The sequence below is a fragment of the Pygocentrus nattereri genome, chromosome 4 (assembly GCF_015220715.1).
Source record: "Pygocentrus nattereri isolate fPygNat1 chromosome 4, fPygNat1.pri, whole genome shotgun sequence".
In the NCBI taxonomy this organism is placed as follows: domain Eukaryota; kingdom Metazoa; phylum Chordata; class Actinopteri; order Characiformes; family Serrasalmidae; genus Pygocentrus; species Pygocentrus nattereri.
This window is the reverse complement of record NC_051214.1, coordinates 33853548-33868770: the sequence shown is the minus strand read 5'-3', so window position 1 is coordinate 33868770 and position 15223 is coordinate 33853548. Positions and strand designations below refer to the sequence as shown.

At 36.8% G+C, this 15223-nt stretch overlaps 1 protein-coding gene across 1 annotated transcript in view; it reads left to right on the top strand.

The window, feature by feature from the left end:
• The window catches only part of LOC108411895 (kelch-like protein 29), a 260527-nt gene that overhangs the window by 183048 nt on the left and 62256 nt on the right, over nucleotides 1-15223 (top strand). Inside the window, exons 6-7 of the mRNA XM_017683689.2 lie at nucleotides 5862-6000; nucleotides 13667-13863. Coding sequence (XP_017539178.1) covers nucleotides 5862-6000; nucleotides 13667-13863 — 336 coding nt within the window. The remainder of the gene's footprint in view (nucleotides 1-5861; nucleotides 6001-13666; nucleotides 13864-15223) is intronic.

Genomic DNA, 15223 nt, shown 5'->3' with positions numbered 1-15223 from the left:
ATTTCCATTGATCTATTTCCATTTATTCCATAAAAATGGTTAATGTTAAATGAATTTAATAAGACAGTTTGTACAGTCTTTATCTTAATGATTTACACAGATAAGTTGTAGTATAATCCATTTATAAGAAGTAATTCTTGTCAAGATTTATTTAATTAGATTCAAATCTATATAGTATAGATCTGATTTGTTTGTAGTAATGTAATTAATTAATGTCATTAGCGTGTTCACTAATGTTGGCCCCTTTTATTTGATTTAATTTTTTAATTTTATAAATGTTGGTGACATTAATATGATTGATTTAGTTATTAATAATTAGTATTAATAATTATAATGTTATAATAATTGTATTATATTATTTAATTATTAATTTATTACTTACTTACTTACTTAAAATTGTAGCAAAATTAAATGGTTAAGATGTAAACAAAATAATTCAGAATGTTTTGATGTAAAATTCTCTCTAACAGCTCGAGCCACAGAAGGTTATTACCTGAAATGATCATGAAAGCATTGCTTAATGCCTGAGACATTGTTTTGCAATAGTCTGAAATTTATTTATGGCAAAGATGTAGATACAGGCAAAATAGCCCCCCTCCAAAAAAACAAAAAAACAAAAGCATTATATATAAAACCTCAAAAGGCTTGTGTAGGCTCACTTGTACTTTTGCAGGTTCACTTGTGGTGAATAAAATGGCTATATTTGTGTAGTAGACATTATGACCCGCCACTATAAAGAACTTAGAACCTTTAAGTTTCTTAGCAATAAACCATTTTGCATGAAACTTCTCAGAATAACCTTGTTTACATTTTAAAAAATAATTATGCCGAAGTTTAGAAAAATCTGTAGAATTCCCTTCTAGCCATGGCTGCATATTAATTATTAATCCACTGTGATCCACTAAATATCTGATATCTTGAAATTACCTGTAAAACTATGTTGAATATGAAAGTTTGACGGCAAGGTGGTACCATGGGACCAATGACTGTAGAACTTTAGTTAAAACATTGGCTCATCAAACAATTAACTTATCAGTACTAATGGCCGTTTCTGGAAGAAGAAAACAATTAGCGGTGCAAGTAATTAACCTTTGAATTATTGCAATTGAAAATAAATAAATAAGTATATACACATTTGATGTATTGATTTTGTCCAGTAGTTTATTAAACTCATAGTAATTATATTTTTTCTACGCTTGTGAATTTTTCATGTATAATTCCATTTTAAACACATCATGTATACATAATACGTGGCTGACAGAAAGACTTGATAAAAGTAATGATGAGCTACACCGGTTTTGAAATCCGGTGGTGGCACATGAGGCAGTGAACGCTCATCAGTTCATCTCTCCCTTTTCCCTCTCTTTCTCCTGTAAGCGTTAATTTAAGCAGAGGAGGTGTTGTGCCAGCAGTGCTTCATGCACATCCTCCTGCCACCTCCACGACATGCGTGTGAGGGAAAGTGCACACGCCACAGGCTGTTTCATGCACTGTGCTAATGATGGCCTGTTCTACACTGGGCCTTGACCCTCCACTTATACAGCATCATTTGCTTTTTCTAACAGTCTTTCTGCTGCATTCGGCAGCAACTTGGTGGGAGAGGCTTTGTTGGCCCACGAGTTCCTCATTCATCTCTGGCTGTGTCTCTCTTATTGAGGCTGCTTGTGAATTGGGTGTGTTGTGCGACATGAGATTGGAGGTGAAAGCCATGTCGGTCACAGACACACAATGCCTGCTCCAATTACAACAGCTGGCAGTCATACACACAAACCGGTGCAATCTGGTAATCAGTAGATGAACGAATTTGAATGGAAGACTGTTTTCATCAAGTTTAGATGTCAAGGTGGCAGAGGACTTAGCTAGCTTAGAGTTGACTAGCTCTGTGCCATTGCATCCACTATGGCCTTGAGCTAGCAGTTGGATTGGCTGCCATAACAGCCCTGATTATTGTGACACACCCAAAGAAAGTACTTTTAATGCTGAATGATGTTTAGAGTAATAGTGTAGTTGCCGCCAAACATTGCGATGTTTGGACGTGTCTCAAACAACAGAAGGTCCAGCAGTGCAAACCACTTAAAACCTAAGTGTCTTTGTTTGCGATTGCATTCATAAATGGCCTTCAGTGCACAAAAATCTTTCTCTGTTAGCGAAGTGGCTTCTTTGATATTGTTATCATCATTCACTGTAAATGCCGTGCTGAAGCAGTGACTCATTTATATGATGTTTACTGTAAAATCCCAATAAATTGTTATCCTTGATCATATTCAGCTAAGAAATAGTGCCTGTGCTAACTGCTGGGTACACACGGCTCTCCAAGGTCCTTCTTTCTGTTTATTGTTGACTCATTTAGAAAGTAATGTTCAGTCGGGTATTTTATTGTTTGAAAACGAACAGGAAACAGTAATTCATCCCTTAAAATAAGATCAATTTTACATTTTTTTGTGTGTGTGAAATTCTCTGATTATATTTAGTCACTTTTGGAATAAAACCATATTGATGTAACAAGGTTTATTATTATTATTATTTTGGACTGTTTCAGGTCCATTCATCATTAAACTGAAACACAACATAAAGGGCAACTGGACTTTTAAAATGATATAGAAAGTAAAAATGACCATAATGGAGTTACAAGGCATTATCGCAACAGTGACTATTTGATTCCACTGCCTTTAGAGATACAACGTACATGTCAGATGCAAAAAAAAAACATGATTTTTGCACATTTCACCTGTTATTTTTTACATTCATGTCAATTCAATATGTGCCGCTAGATGTTATTTTTGAATATTTATAATGTCTAATAATAATGTGACTTTTCTGTAAGGGTGATTACATTTAATGCCTTTTATTTATAAAAACTCTAATTAGACTGTATAAAAAATATCTTTAGTTACATTAACAGTTTGCACTTAACAGTGTTGATTTCCAAAGAATAGCAAACTGTTAGAACATGCAGTATTCGGGAAATATGATATTCACAAATAGTACATGTAAGGCCTCCATATAGAAATAGTTACGCTAAACCTTTTAAAGATATTGAAGCCTCTTCATGCAAAACATTTGTTATCAAATAGCATCCAGTTTTGCGACGATGAAGTTTCTCCTTATCTCATAGAAGATGCACAACATTTGTCACCTAAATGAAAGGTACTGGCAGTTTTCTGTTGAAATTATATTATTAGAATATTATGTAGCATAATAAAACTGTCATAATAAGCTGTGCAAAACATACACAGTCAATTCTATTTGGTAGAAAATGTATCAACTGCATGACTTTGTAAATATCAGGAACTAAATTAAAATTCTTTATCAAAGACTTTATATGAATGTTAGAAATGATGTCTAGAAAGGTTTAGAATAAAGTTGTCACTTTATTCTAAACTTTACTCTAGACTCATAGACATATTCATAGACAACATAGTCAAAAATAGCTGGCATAATAGTTTCCCTCTGTTTTGATGATCAGTACACAATAGAGACACCCCGGAAAACTCCTCTCTTCATCTTTAATACAACACAGTGTGCGTTGGTTGTGCTAAGCTTGTTGGTATGTGGATGGCCTCAGTGAGTATAAATGAAGATAATAATACTTAATTGTTTTAGTCTTTTTATGTTTGTACAGTAAACTGGTTCTCTGTAGTTGTCAGACCAGAACAAACAAGACAGATAACCAAGATGGCGACCGTCATATGGCAAGCCTGCCTGTCTGTCAGTAGCAGTTGACCTTGGAGCGTCTCCTTATTAAAGTTGGATGGTTAGGCTCGCTTTGTAGAGCCTCATTTAATGCAGGAGCCAGGTTCTCTCCGGCTCATCACTGGAGTCCACTTATTTCTCTATATTGTCCATTTTCACTGGAATGTTTTTCTGCGCATTATGATTATGGTTTTCCTCCCTCATGAAAAAAGTGAACAGCTGGCAAAAGAAGTATCAAAATATTCTTGCAATGTTGTTAAAACGTTAATATTGCTCAGAGTATTATACGCAAGGACGTTTTGAAATAATTTTCCTACAGCAGATTCTTTTGTGTTTGTGCAAGCTCGGTCATTATCCTGAACTGCTGCCGGAATTTTGTTCAACAGGAATTAAAGATGAATTCAAGCATTTTTCTTTTTAAAATGTTTCCATAAGGCAATTGTTCAGATATACACAGTCATTCAGAGTGGTTTAATGTGAATTGTTCATATTTCTTCATGACAGGAACCAGACATCCAAAGTGTTTAATGACTCTGAAAGCTACCTTACTGAAATTTATTACACAAAATGGTGCCTGATGCCTGAGATGTTTGTTTAATGATAGTTGTGAGATAAGCTTTTGGGCTACAATGCATCATTTTAAATCCATTAATGGTGAAGAGATGCATTCAGGGTGTTATGAGGCAAAATAGTCCCCAAAGAAAACGTGTTTTTCAGATTTACCTTGTATTTTACTGTTATCAACATTATATATAAAACCTCAGAAGACACATGCAGGTTCACTGGTTGCTTTCAACGCTAAATGAAGTGGCGACTCCTGGTTCCTATCACCACCACTGTAAAGAAATCTGAGTCTGTAAGTTTCTCTGCAATGGATCATTTTACATAAAACCACTTTGAATGACTATTTACATCTCAGAAATTTAATTATGCATATCGTTGCTGTCAGAAGAAAGCTTCTATCTCCATTTTTGCCATTTTTCAGTTTTTGACATAATTTGAAAGTATCTGTTACTCTTTACATTGTTTGTAAATTTTATGATGAATGGCCTAAAAGAAATGACCCAAAATGATATGGGAAAAATTCCGGTTCCATTGACTTACATTGAAAGTAAAGTATATTTTTTCCTTCTCCTATAAAGTTACTATTTTGGAGAAACAAGGTTTTCTTCTGACAGCAGCGATATGTTTTGAAAAATCTGCGGAATTCCCTATTAAGAAATGACTCCGAATGTGCTTTTAGAAAAACCTATTTAATTTTGAAACATTGTGATATGACTTTCAATTCTAGCAGTTGATATAGCCTGGCACTTTATTACCGTACTGATCCTATATCACATTTACTATTGTAAACATATACATATTTTTACCAATTATTTTCCCATTCTATATTTCAACTTGAATGGAAAGCTGTAACAAATATGTTGTTTGCTCATTAGTTAAAATCATTGGGACCTTAAAGTGTTTTGCATGTTATTTATTGTATTCTGTTTATTGTATGTGGCCTGAGCATTTGTAGAAATGTACATTTTTATAATATTTCAGCTCTTTATCACACATTAGGAAATGTATGATAATACGTAATAACATTGGGGTGATCTATGTTTATGCAAATATGATTATTTTGTTAAATTCTGTGCACTACTTAGGAATACTGTTTGATCAGATACATGTCCTGCACCTATTTCCTGTCTGAAATGCATTTTAAGTGTTTGCCAGAAGCTCCAAATATTCAGTCCTAAGCCTATGTAGGTCAACCAGTTATGGGTCTTCTGCCAAGTCTGAATGTCAACTGTATTCACTGTGAACATTCAAGGCTTTTCCTAACCTTTATAAAGCTGTTTTCCCCGCTAGCCTGCACAGTGTGTTTCCTTGTTTGTTTGCTTTTACTCACATTGTTGTTGCATGGCGTGTGTTGTCTTCACACTGTGTTATGCAGTTATTGTCTAATGTGTTATACAATTTTCCTCCCTTCTCCTCTTGTAGAGATTTTGATCTGTTTTGATATATGCTGATGTGTAGGTTTGTTGGCAATGTTAACATTTTATTTCTTTTGTTCTTTTGTCTTAACTCGTTTTTGTTTCTACATTTCTTCTATCGATTTCAAAAGCGAACTGTATTCTAAAACAGTGCTTGGCGTTGTCTGTTTTTCTTTCTTTGTTCTACAGAGATGTTGAAGGAGCTGAACCAGCAGCGCAAGGAGAAAGAATTTACAGACCTGAAAATTATAGTTGAAGGCAAAGAGTTTGAAGTCCACCAAAATGTTCTAGCTTCCTGCAGCTTGTATTTCAAGGACCTGGTCAAAAGGTTTGCCTTCCTTCCCCTTCCCCACCAGCCGTTGATCCGATCCGTTCTTTTCATAGGGCGCATTTGTGTCGCTTTTTTTCCCTCCCCCTCTCTCTCTTGCAGGTTGCGTGATGACTTTTGGTTCCTATCGCAGGGCCAGCAGCCATTCCTTCTCCCACTCGAATGAATGTATCTCAAAATTGGGAAAAAACTAAGGTCCACCCGATGTCTTTCACCTTCTCTTCCCTCATTTCAGAGCATTTAACGAGCAGAAAGTGTTCCATGACTGAGGGATCTTAAAAAAAAAACAAAACAATAAAATAGCTGGAACTCACAATAGGGACTTAACATAAGAATACCACATTGTACATTTTGGATAGGGTCCTCCAAAAGCTGTGTGGCGTCTGTCATATGGTTATGGGACGAGCTTTGTCAGCCGTCCTATCAGTAAGTGTATCCTGCATATAGGGCGTAAAGAAGAAGCATCCCATTCATATGGTAAATATTCAGGCCGGGTGCATTGACTAGTTGAAAGAACCCTCTGAGTTCCAAACAAAGGAGAGAGCAGAGCTCCTTTCCTGTGCTTTGCTGAATCATTACCTTCACAGGTCAGAGCCATCTACTGTATTTACTGCTGAAGAGCCGAATTTTATTTATTACTTCTTCCATATTGCACTTTTCTACTCCCATTGCCAACTCACTCTGTTTTTTATCAGTGTTCAGTCATTTTATTTTCCTGCCGATGTGTTTGCTAACACTGAGGAGGATGACAGGGCTAAGGATTGAAGCTTTATTTGTGCATTTGGATGAGTTTGAGCCCCAGTATCTATGCCTTATTGCCTGCATACATGCATTCATTCATTTATGGTATGTTCTCCCACTTGTCTCTACATGTATTTGTATCCCTTTTATCCATTCAGCAGATCATACTGTTTGTTTGTCCCTGCTTGAGGCAGATGTTTTTTCTTTTTGCAATGTCTATATGCACCTGGACTTAGACACCTTCCCCGAGGATAAATCCATTGTTCTGTATGTAAAGGTAGAAGCTTTAGTCTTTCCCCGAGTGAAATGCTCCACTGTTCAGTAAAGGAATTTGTGGTTATAAGCAAGACTCCCCAGAGTAAAGGCTCAGCAAAAATAAAGCTTTATCAGAGATGAACCCCAGCTTGCTTGGACACAGATAGATAAATTCATCCCAGTGAGCAATCTTAAACTAGGCCTCCAAGCCTTTGTCCACCCGCCAAATTCTTAATGGCAGTGACCTTGATGCTTTGACGGAGGTCCTTGCACGATTGTTAGGAGATGGCATAGCCTTTTACTGTAATCCACTTCCTCACCATTTCTCCAAATCTGAATGGAGTGGATTATGCTTTAGAATTCTGGGAAGGCATGGTCATCTTGGGTATAATGGCCTTATTAAATCATGCACTGGTTGCTCGGACGTCTGTACAGAGCAAAGACACTGTATTGAATCTCGGGCCTTCTCTCCCTACATTAAAACTTAATTAGCATCTTTGCTACTGAAGCTGGAGCTCTATTGTTAGCTTTCTGCAGTCTGAATATCTTTTGTAGTACTTCATAACAACTTTTTCATTACTTTTAATTGATTAGTGGTGGTGTTTTACCTGCAAATTTTGTTCAATTTAATAAGATCTCTTTTAAGTTTACCTTTATCATATATGTTAAAGGGCCCATTGTAGGCTGGCCTCAGTAGATTTCAGAGCAGTTCACTTCTGAGCCAGCCACCGGTCTGCTTGAGTAATGCTAAAGCTACGAAATTAGTGGGTACCTCGGCTGTATTTCATTCAAATAACTATTTTTCTCTCCCTTTAAAGCACACAGCCTGTGTACCTGCAGTCGGTTTTTATAGTAGTTTTTCACTGGACGACAAGGCATATGTGTAGAGGTGCATGCGCAGGAACACATTTGCAGAGCCATAACTATTGTCCTGAGAGGGGGGGGGGAGGAGACAGAGAGCTTCGCCTGAGACTGCACTTTAGATAATAGAGTCCTGATAGCACTCCTGCTGCCATGTTCCGCATGCTATCCATGAACTCTCACCTTCCATGAATTCCATCTCAGTCTGTCTGTTGGCTGTAATATCTGACTGTGATACTATCCTTTCTTGATAAATGTAAGTCTGTGTATTGTGTGCCATAAATAATATTCATTATTCGTGGCCACATTTTGTGACACTATAGTTCATTTACAACACTATATATCCTGTTTATATATAGTGTTGTACAGTACTGAGCAAAAGTCTCCATCAGATAATGTTTTAAACTATTTATCTTGGCAGTAAGTGTGTTTTGCCAGTAGAACAACTATTTAAAAATATTAAATAAACAAATACAGGAAAAGTAGCACATTCCATTAATATCATGGTTAGGAGAACATACTGATACACATGATATCACTGTGGATTGTCACTGTTGGGGCAAAACCTCACTTCTCCGACTTTTATCAAAAGATATTCTAAAGGTATATGGCATGGTACATCAGATGAGACTTTTGCACAGTAATAGACATTTATTTGTAATAAGACTATCAATATCTATTGTCGCTGTCGGGACAAAACCTTATATCCCCCAAAAAGTTTACAGTAGAAGAAAAAAGCATTCTTTACTTTCAATATATTGGAATATATTGTTAATGTATGTTAACGTAACAGACGTTCATTCTAAGTCATTGTGGATCATCTCCATTGATCTGTTTTTCATGACCATTCAACACAATATAAAGGGCAGCAGACATTTTTCATAAAAATGGAGATAAAAGTAGTTTATTTTAGTTTTTAGGAGCTATATTCCTTGCATTATTTCTTTAAGGCACACACACACACACACACATATACACATATATTTCACACGAAAACCTATCTCCATTTTTGTCAGTCTTTGACATAATTTGAAACTGCCTGTTGCCTATTATATTGTGTATACATTTTATGATGAATTGACAAAAAGAAATGGCCCAAAACCATTTTTTCTAAGCCGCTTCTCCGTCAGGGTCCAAAATCTCCAAAATTGTAACTTTACAGGAGAAGGTAAAAAAATACTCTACTTTTAATAGAAGTCAGTGGAACCAGACTTTTTTCCAGGTAGTTTTAGGTCATTTGTTTTGGTCCATACATCATGAAAATTATACAGAGTGGACTATGGGTATTTATATATTATGTCAAAAACTGAAAAAAAAAGATTTTGTTCCGACAGCAGCGAGATATATATATATATATATATATATATATATATATATGTGTGTGTGTGTGTGTGTGTGTGTGTGTGTGTGTGTGTGTGTGTGTATATATATATATATATATATATATATATATATATATATATACACACACACCACACATTCAATGTTTAATATCATATATACCATCGCATTGTACCCTGTCACATTGTCATGCAGAATGTGAATTTGAGGTTGGTTCTTTGCATGCCAATTATGATTATTTAAATCTGCAGTGCACGTAAGGGCATTGTCCTCCGTTCGCCTCTGCTAAAGCTCACGGCTGGGAGCTCTGTGCTATTTTTACAGCCTTCGCTCTCACATTAAGTTAGTCAGAGAGAGCGTTGCGAAGCATGCTACCTGAAGGATGTAATGCAGCTCCCAAATGTGCACGCATGCTCCTGTATGCCAAAAAAAAAAAAAAGCTATTACCTTCCCCTTTAGCATCTGTTGCACGGAGACGGATTGCCCTCAGTAATTCCATTTTCCCCTCCGGATTTTCAATAAGTATGCTTGGTGCCACTTTAATTTATGGGCAGTGCCTCGGCGCCTAGCCATCAGTGTGTAATGCGAAACTCAGAAAGCTGTGAGCAGCTCTGACACCCTGACTCTTATTTATTTATATAAGAGCAGCGTGTTAGCTTTACAGTAGCTGTAGCATCACTGAGGAGAAGACAAGGCCGTGCATGAGTGGCGATTCAGTAGGAGAGTTATAAACACTTCCATGTGTTAGCTGGAGCTCGGCTGTTTATGGTGCAGACTCAAACATACGAATATTTGTAGTAATGATTCTTCTTGTTTTTCACAACCTTTTTTGTCAAGTTGGCTCAAATGCATATCATATTTACTTATGACCAAACTGTTATCAGACCATGTTTTGTGGCATGTTTATCAGATTTATTGGCACATCATGTCTAATTCTGCATATTCATCTGGTTAAATTGGACGAAAGCTAAACCTGACCCTACTGTTAATGAAGGGTGATCAGCATTGCTTTTGTTGTTTTATCATTTGTGCATGTCCCCCTCCTGACATAAGGGGCAGTCATTTTCATCCCATTCAGGCATACAAAATAGAGTCTAATTCACCCTAGATTAGTAATCTAAAAGTGTTGAATATTTCCAGTTCTGGGCACCAGGTTCTAGCTCAGTTTGTAGCTATTAAACTGCCAAAGCCAGACAAAACCCCATAATTACAGTCCTGCTATTTCCATTCTCATGTTTAATCATCTTTTGCCACTGAAAGACAGAATTAATGTTTTCCTTTTGTGCTTTTTTTCCTGTTTTGCACTGTATGTGTGTTTTGGATAAGCTTCTGAGTCAACAGAAGCCAAGGCGTTCTGGACGTCCACAGCTAAATTATAGTCTGCAGCCTCATACAGGACACAATTACAGTAAAACTATTATTTAGACTCATCAAGGAAGCGCATGCACCACCCCCCCCCCCCCTCCAGTCTGTTAATGCTAAAAACGAGAAAGAGATGTTTTCTGTGGAAAAAAATAGATGCTTATTTTGGTAAACAATTTTCTTTCTTGCTCTTTTATGCTCTTTCTCTCTCTCTCTCCCTCTCTCTCTCACTCTCACATTCATGTTCTCTCCACATACACGCATACAGTACGCACACACGCAAACACATGAGGTCTGTTCTTCTTTTTCTCTCTTTCTTCTTTCACTCTCACTGTCTCACTTTCTCACAAACAAGCCTGCAATCAGAAGCCACATAAATATGCACCTCTCTCCAAAGCTAGAAAGCGATTTCCATAACAAAAGTGCCCAGACAAAGCAAATTGCTATCCAGGCTGATTCAGATTGCACTAATTGACCTGGTTGATGACCATGCTCTTGTTTTATTTCTATCTCTCTTTTTTGTTGTTATTTTTTTTCCTCTCCTCCCTTCTCTCTCTTCTTCAACACCTCCATAACTTAACCCAGGATTACACCCCCTTCTATTATCTTAAAAACCATCGCCATGGCAATTAGGGAGGATGGAAATAACAAACTCTGACGTTTCTTTGCCTTTCAGGAGGGAGTAACATTCTCAGTCTTTTCAGCTGTAGCTCCAGAGCCTTAATTTGCACGTTGTTTCTCTCGAGTCGCCCTTCTACCCCCTCAAGTCCGCTCTGTATGAAGACTAATAATGTCCTCCAAACTACATGTTCATGTACAGGGGACATGGTGAAAGTGGCAGCTGGGAGGGTTGTTTTTGATGGTGGGGAAATGGGGGGCGTCTCTTATTTTAAAAGATCCAGGCACAGTCATGGAACATGCCCCACTCCCAGAAGAATGGCTGCTGGCTCCCTGTGACAAAACTAACCTGCCCTTCCGTCTCTCCTTCTCCCTCTCTCCACTGCACTCATCCTCCATCACTCCTGTCACTCTGTCGATCTGTCTGTCTGTCTGTCTGTTCTGCCTGGTGATCTATGCATGATTATATTTTAAAAGACTTTTTTCCATGTAATTAAAAGGGAACCTACTATTTATAATGTACTTGTCACCTGTATGTTCATGCAAGTAAGAAAATGACCAAAGTAATTAAATATAACCAAAATATGACACTGAACTTTATATTTATATTTAATATTGAAACTTTTACCCAAAGACATTTTTTAAAATCACCTGTTTAAATTCTTACGGATTTATGCAAAATAGAGGCCGCTCTTTTTTTCTTTAATTTCCAATCAATTAAGCTATTAAGTCCAAGTTATTCTTTTTTTTTTAGGAAATTATTCTGAAGAGATTAGATTAGAAAAAGAGATATTAGATTAAAGGCAAAGGAAAATAAATAAATAAAAGAAGAGTTTTCAGAGCTAGAGTTAAACAATTATTAAAATATAGTGAAAAGAATCTAAAAGGATGTGTCAATGTCAATAAGCTATTACTGAGAAAAGTAAATAGACAAAAGAAAAAGACAAAAAAGAAGAACATCTGCCAATCAAACAAAGAAGCTGCTGGTGTTCTCAGAATATTGGACTGATCACAATCCAGATCCTAGACCACAGTATCATTAAATGTCTTTGGGATTATTTGGGATTGTGAAAAGTAGGAAATGCAACCAACTTCCAAAATGGAACTTTGGGAATGTGGAAAAATATCCTTGCAGATTTCTTTGAACACTGAAAGCAAGTCTACTGAAAAGAATGGAAACTGTAATAAAGGTAAAGGTTGGCTCATTAAATGCTGAAAAAATTGTAGTTAGTTGTTGAGGATTTACTTCTCTGTTAAATATATGTTTTGTATTTTTTATTTATTTTTTCTGGGTGCTGATGAACAACCTTGTACTTAAGGATTATATTGACTGGAAACTAAATAAAGAGTGGTCTCTCTATATTTGTAAATCAAGCGAGAATTAGTGGAAGCATTAAAATGATTGATGAATTTTACAAACCTATAAAATATATTAACAAATGGGCTTTTCTTTTTTATATATGTTGTCATAAAGGCAATGTTCATGCCATTCCATGACACTGCTCTTAATATAATCAACTGTTTTAAGTCTTTGTACATTTACATTATAAAATACTTTTTAGCAGTTTGAAGATGAAGTGATATTTCATCTTTAAATATTTTCAGCCCATTTTTGCCCACATCACTTCTGCATGCATTCAGTATTATGCACAGTGGCTTTGTGATTTCAATGATACTGAGACAGAATCAACTGCTGTGTGGCCATTAATTCCACTCCTCTTTGCCTTGACCTTGAGTAGATTATTCTTTCACATGGGGCATAAAACCCCTGATGCTGACCATTATTCACAGATCCCTGCCATCCACCCAGGGGGCTTATTACATTTAAACTGATCAGTGCAATTTGATCTGAATGACATCAGGCAGACAGTGGGGGATATAAGTCTCACTGTAAACTTAGTGTGGCATATGAATGAGCCTTAGCTTAGATCTTATTAATGTAATGGATGCTCTATACAGCTTTTTCCATAAGGAGGTGCCATTTATGAAGCAGTGATGCCTTTGTCCTGTATCTCTCACATGCCGTTTTTTTGTTTGTTTGTTTGTTTTCCATGCATCCCTGTGTCTGTATGTGCATATGTGCAAGCATACTGTATATTTAGTGGAATATAGCAATAACGTGTCTTTTAGCATTTGACATAGGTTTTGTTTTATTTCAGTTGCAGGGAAAATGTGTTATGAAGTTGATTGAATAAGAAAGTTAAGAATATGAAAAATCTCTGCTTTCTTGATGCCTGTGGGAAATTAAATTATGCATTTCTTTCCTTCAGTGCTCATATTTTGCATTTTGTTTTTGTTATTTCCCTTTTTTTGGTGAAAGTGTGTAAATATTGTCCTTTCCCTCTGTTCAGGCCAAGGTTTTATGTATGATTGCATATCTGAGATTGTTATATGATTATATAATTACATATATTTATATATAGAAATTGACTACTTATTGATGATATGTGGGAATAAGGCTCTCTAATCACTATCTTGATGCCTCCAGGTCACTTGGGGAGACTGGCAGTGGAGAAAAGCTGGAGCTAAAGATGACTAACATCAGTGCTGATGTGCTGGACATGCTCCTGGAGTTTGTCTACACAGGCTCGCTGGTCATCGATTCGGCAAACGCCAAAACTCTGCTGGAGGCTGCCAACAAGTTCCAGTTCAACACTTTCTGCAAAGTCTGCGTGTCTTTCTTAGGTAGGAACTGTCAACTAGAGTTGCATCCCATATCTGTGGCCAGTATATTATTCAGAGACAAATGGGAGAACGTAGTTATTATTGCTTCCGTTGGCATAGTGGATAACACCACAGCCCTACACATAGGAAGCTACTCTGTAGAAAACATTAAAAAGGCCATCAGAAGCTAAATAACATAAAACATATATATATATATATATATATAATTTGATTACAGTACTTATCATGTCCACAATTAGGTGTTAATTACTAGTTATTTGATCCAGTTAGAAATTTCACATCAATGCATCTCTACTCTTAATGGTCTATATAACCTTTTATTTTTTGCAGCAGCAGTGTTGCCTTTGTTCTGCTGTTACATTCTCTATGATTCTTCATGCACCCTTGTGTCTGTGTACATGCCTTCGCTCCGCCCCGTCTGCTGCCAAGCCAGCTACAGCTTCTGAATGTTCCTCCTCCATTCCAAGGAATTGTTGTTGGATTTGTAAAAAGGTCAGAGAACAATTGTATTGAAATGTCAAACGCAGTGTCACAGGCTGTGATATGATCCGGCTCTGTTTAGGCAGATCGATGCAGGCTGGGGCCGGGCTGGAGGTGGCCTGCAGGCTGACCAGCTGACTGGACAGCCTACCACAACGTGGAAGGGCGTGGGTATGAGACGCCCAAATGCAAAGCACATAATTTAATATTAAGGTTGAAAGGAGTTCTTCAAAAGTCAAAGCGGCGTAGTTTATGCCAACTTTGACATTTGTCTCAAGGTTATGGACAAAGTGAAGGCAAATCTTTGGTTTGAAAGGTCAGCTGAGCCAGGCGGTGAGAGACAGTGAGAGAATACCACTGTCTATTGATTTGTTTGTTTTGTTCATTTTCACGTCTGAAAATGTGCTTTGGCAACATGCAGAGACGCCCGGAGAACCATCTGAAAGCTCAAATCAAATAAGAGCAAATCTGATGTGTGATAAAGAAAAGTTAGAACTTGTGGCCTTGACGGTTTTTTGAGCAAAGGAATGATAGCATGTCAGGTTCTGTGCAGTATAGAACATCTGATCCAGAGAGAAAACACAGCAATATGTTGAAAATATAAGAAAAGTAAAAAATGAGCTGCATTAAAGAAACCTTTGTGATTGCTGTCAGAGTTTTGCTTCTCATGGCCAGCTTTAGATGAGAATCTGCAAAAGTTACATGTGTTTATAGAAATCATGCAGGGAAGCAAGATGCTGTACATCTGTACAGTTGTAGTGCTGCTGCTTAGAGTTGTCCATAACACATAGGTTTGTGTATGTGTGTGCAGTACTTTGCAGAAGTCAAAGACTGCTTTGCATTTATGTGATTTTTTTTAAGTACAAGATCAAGAGATATT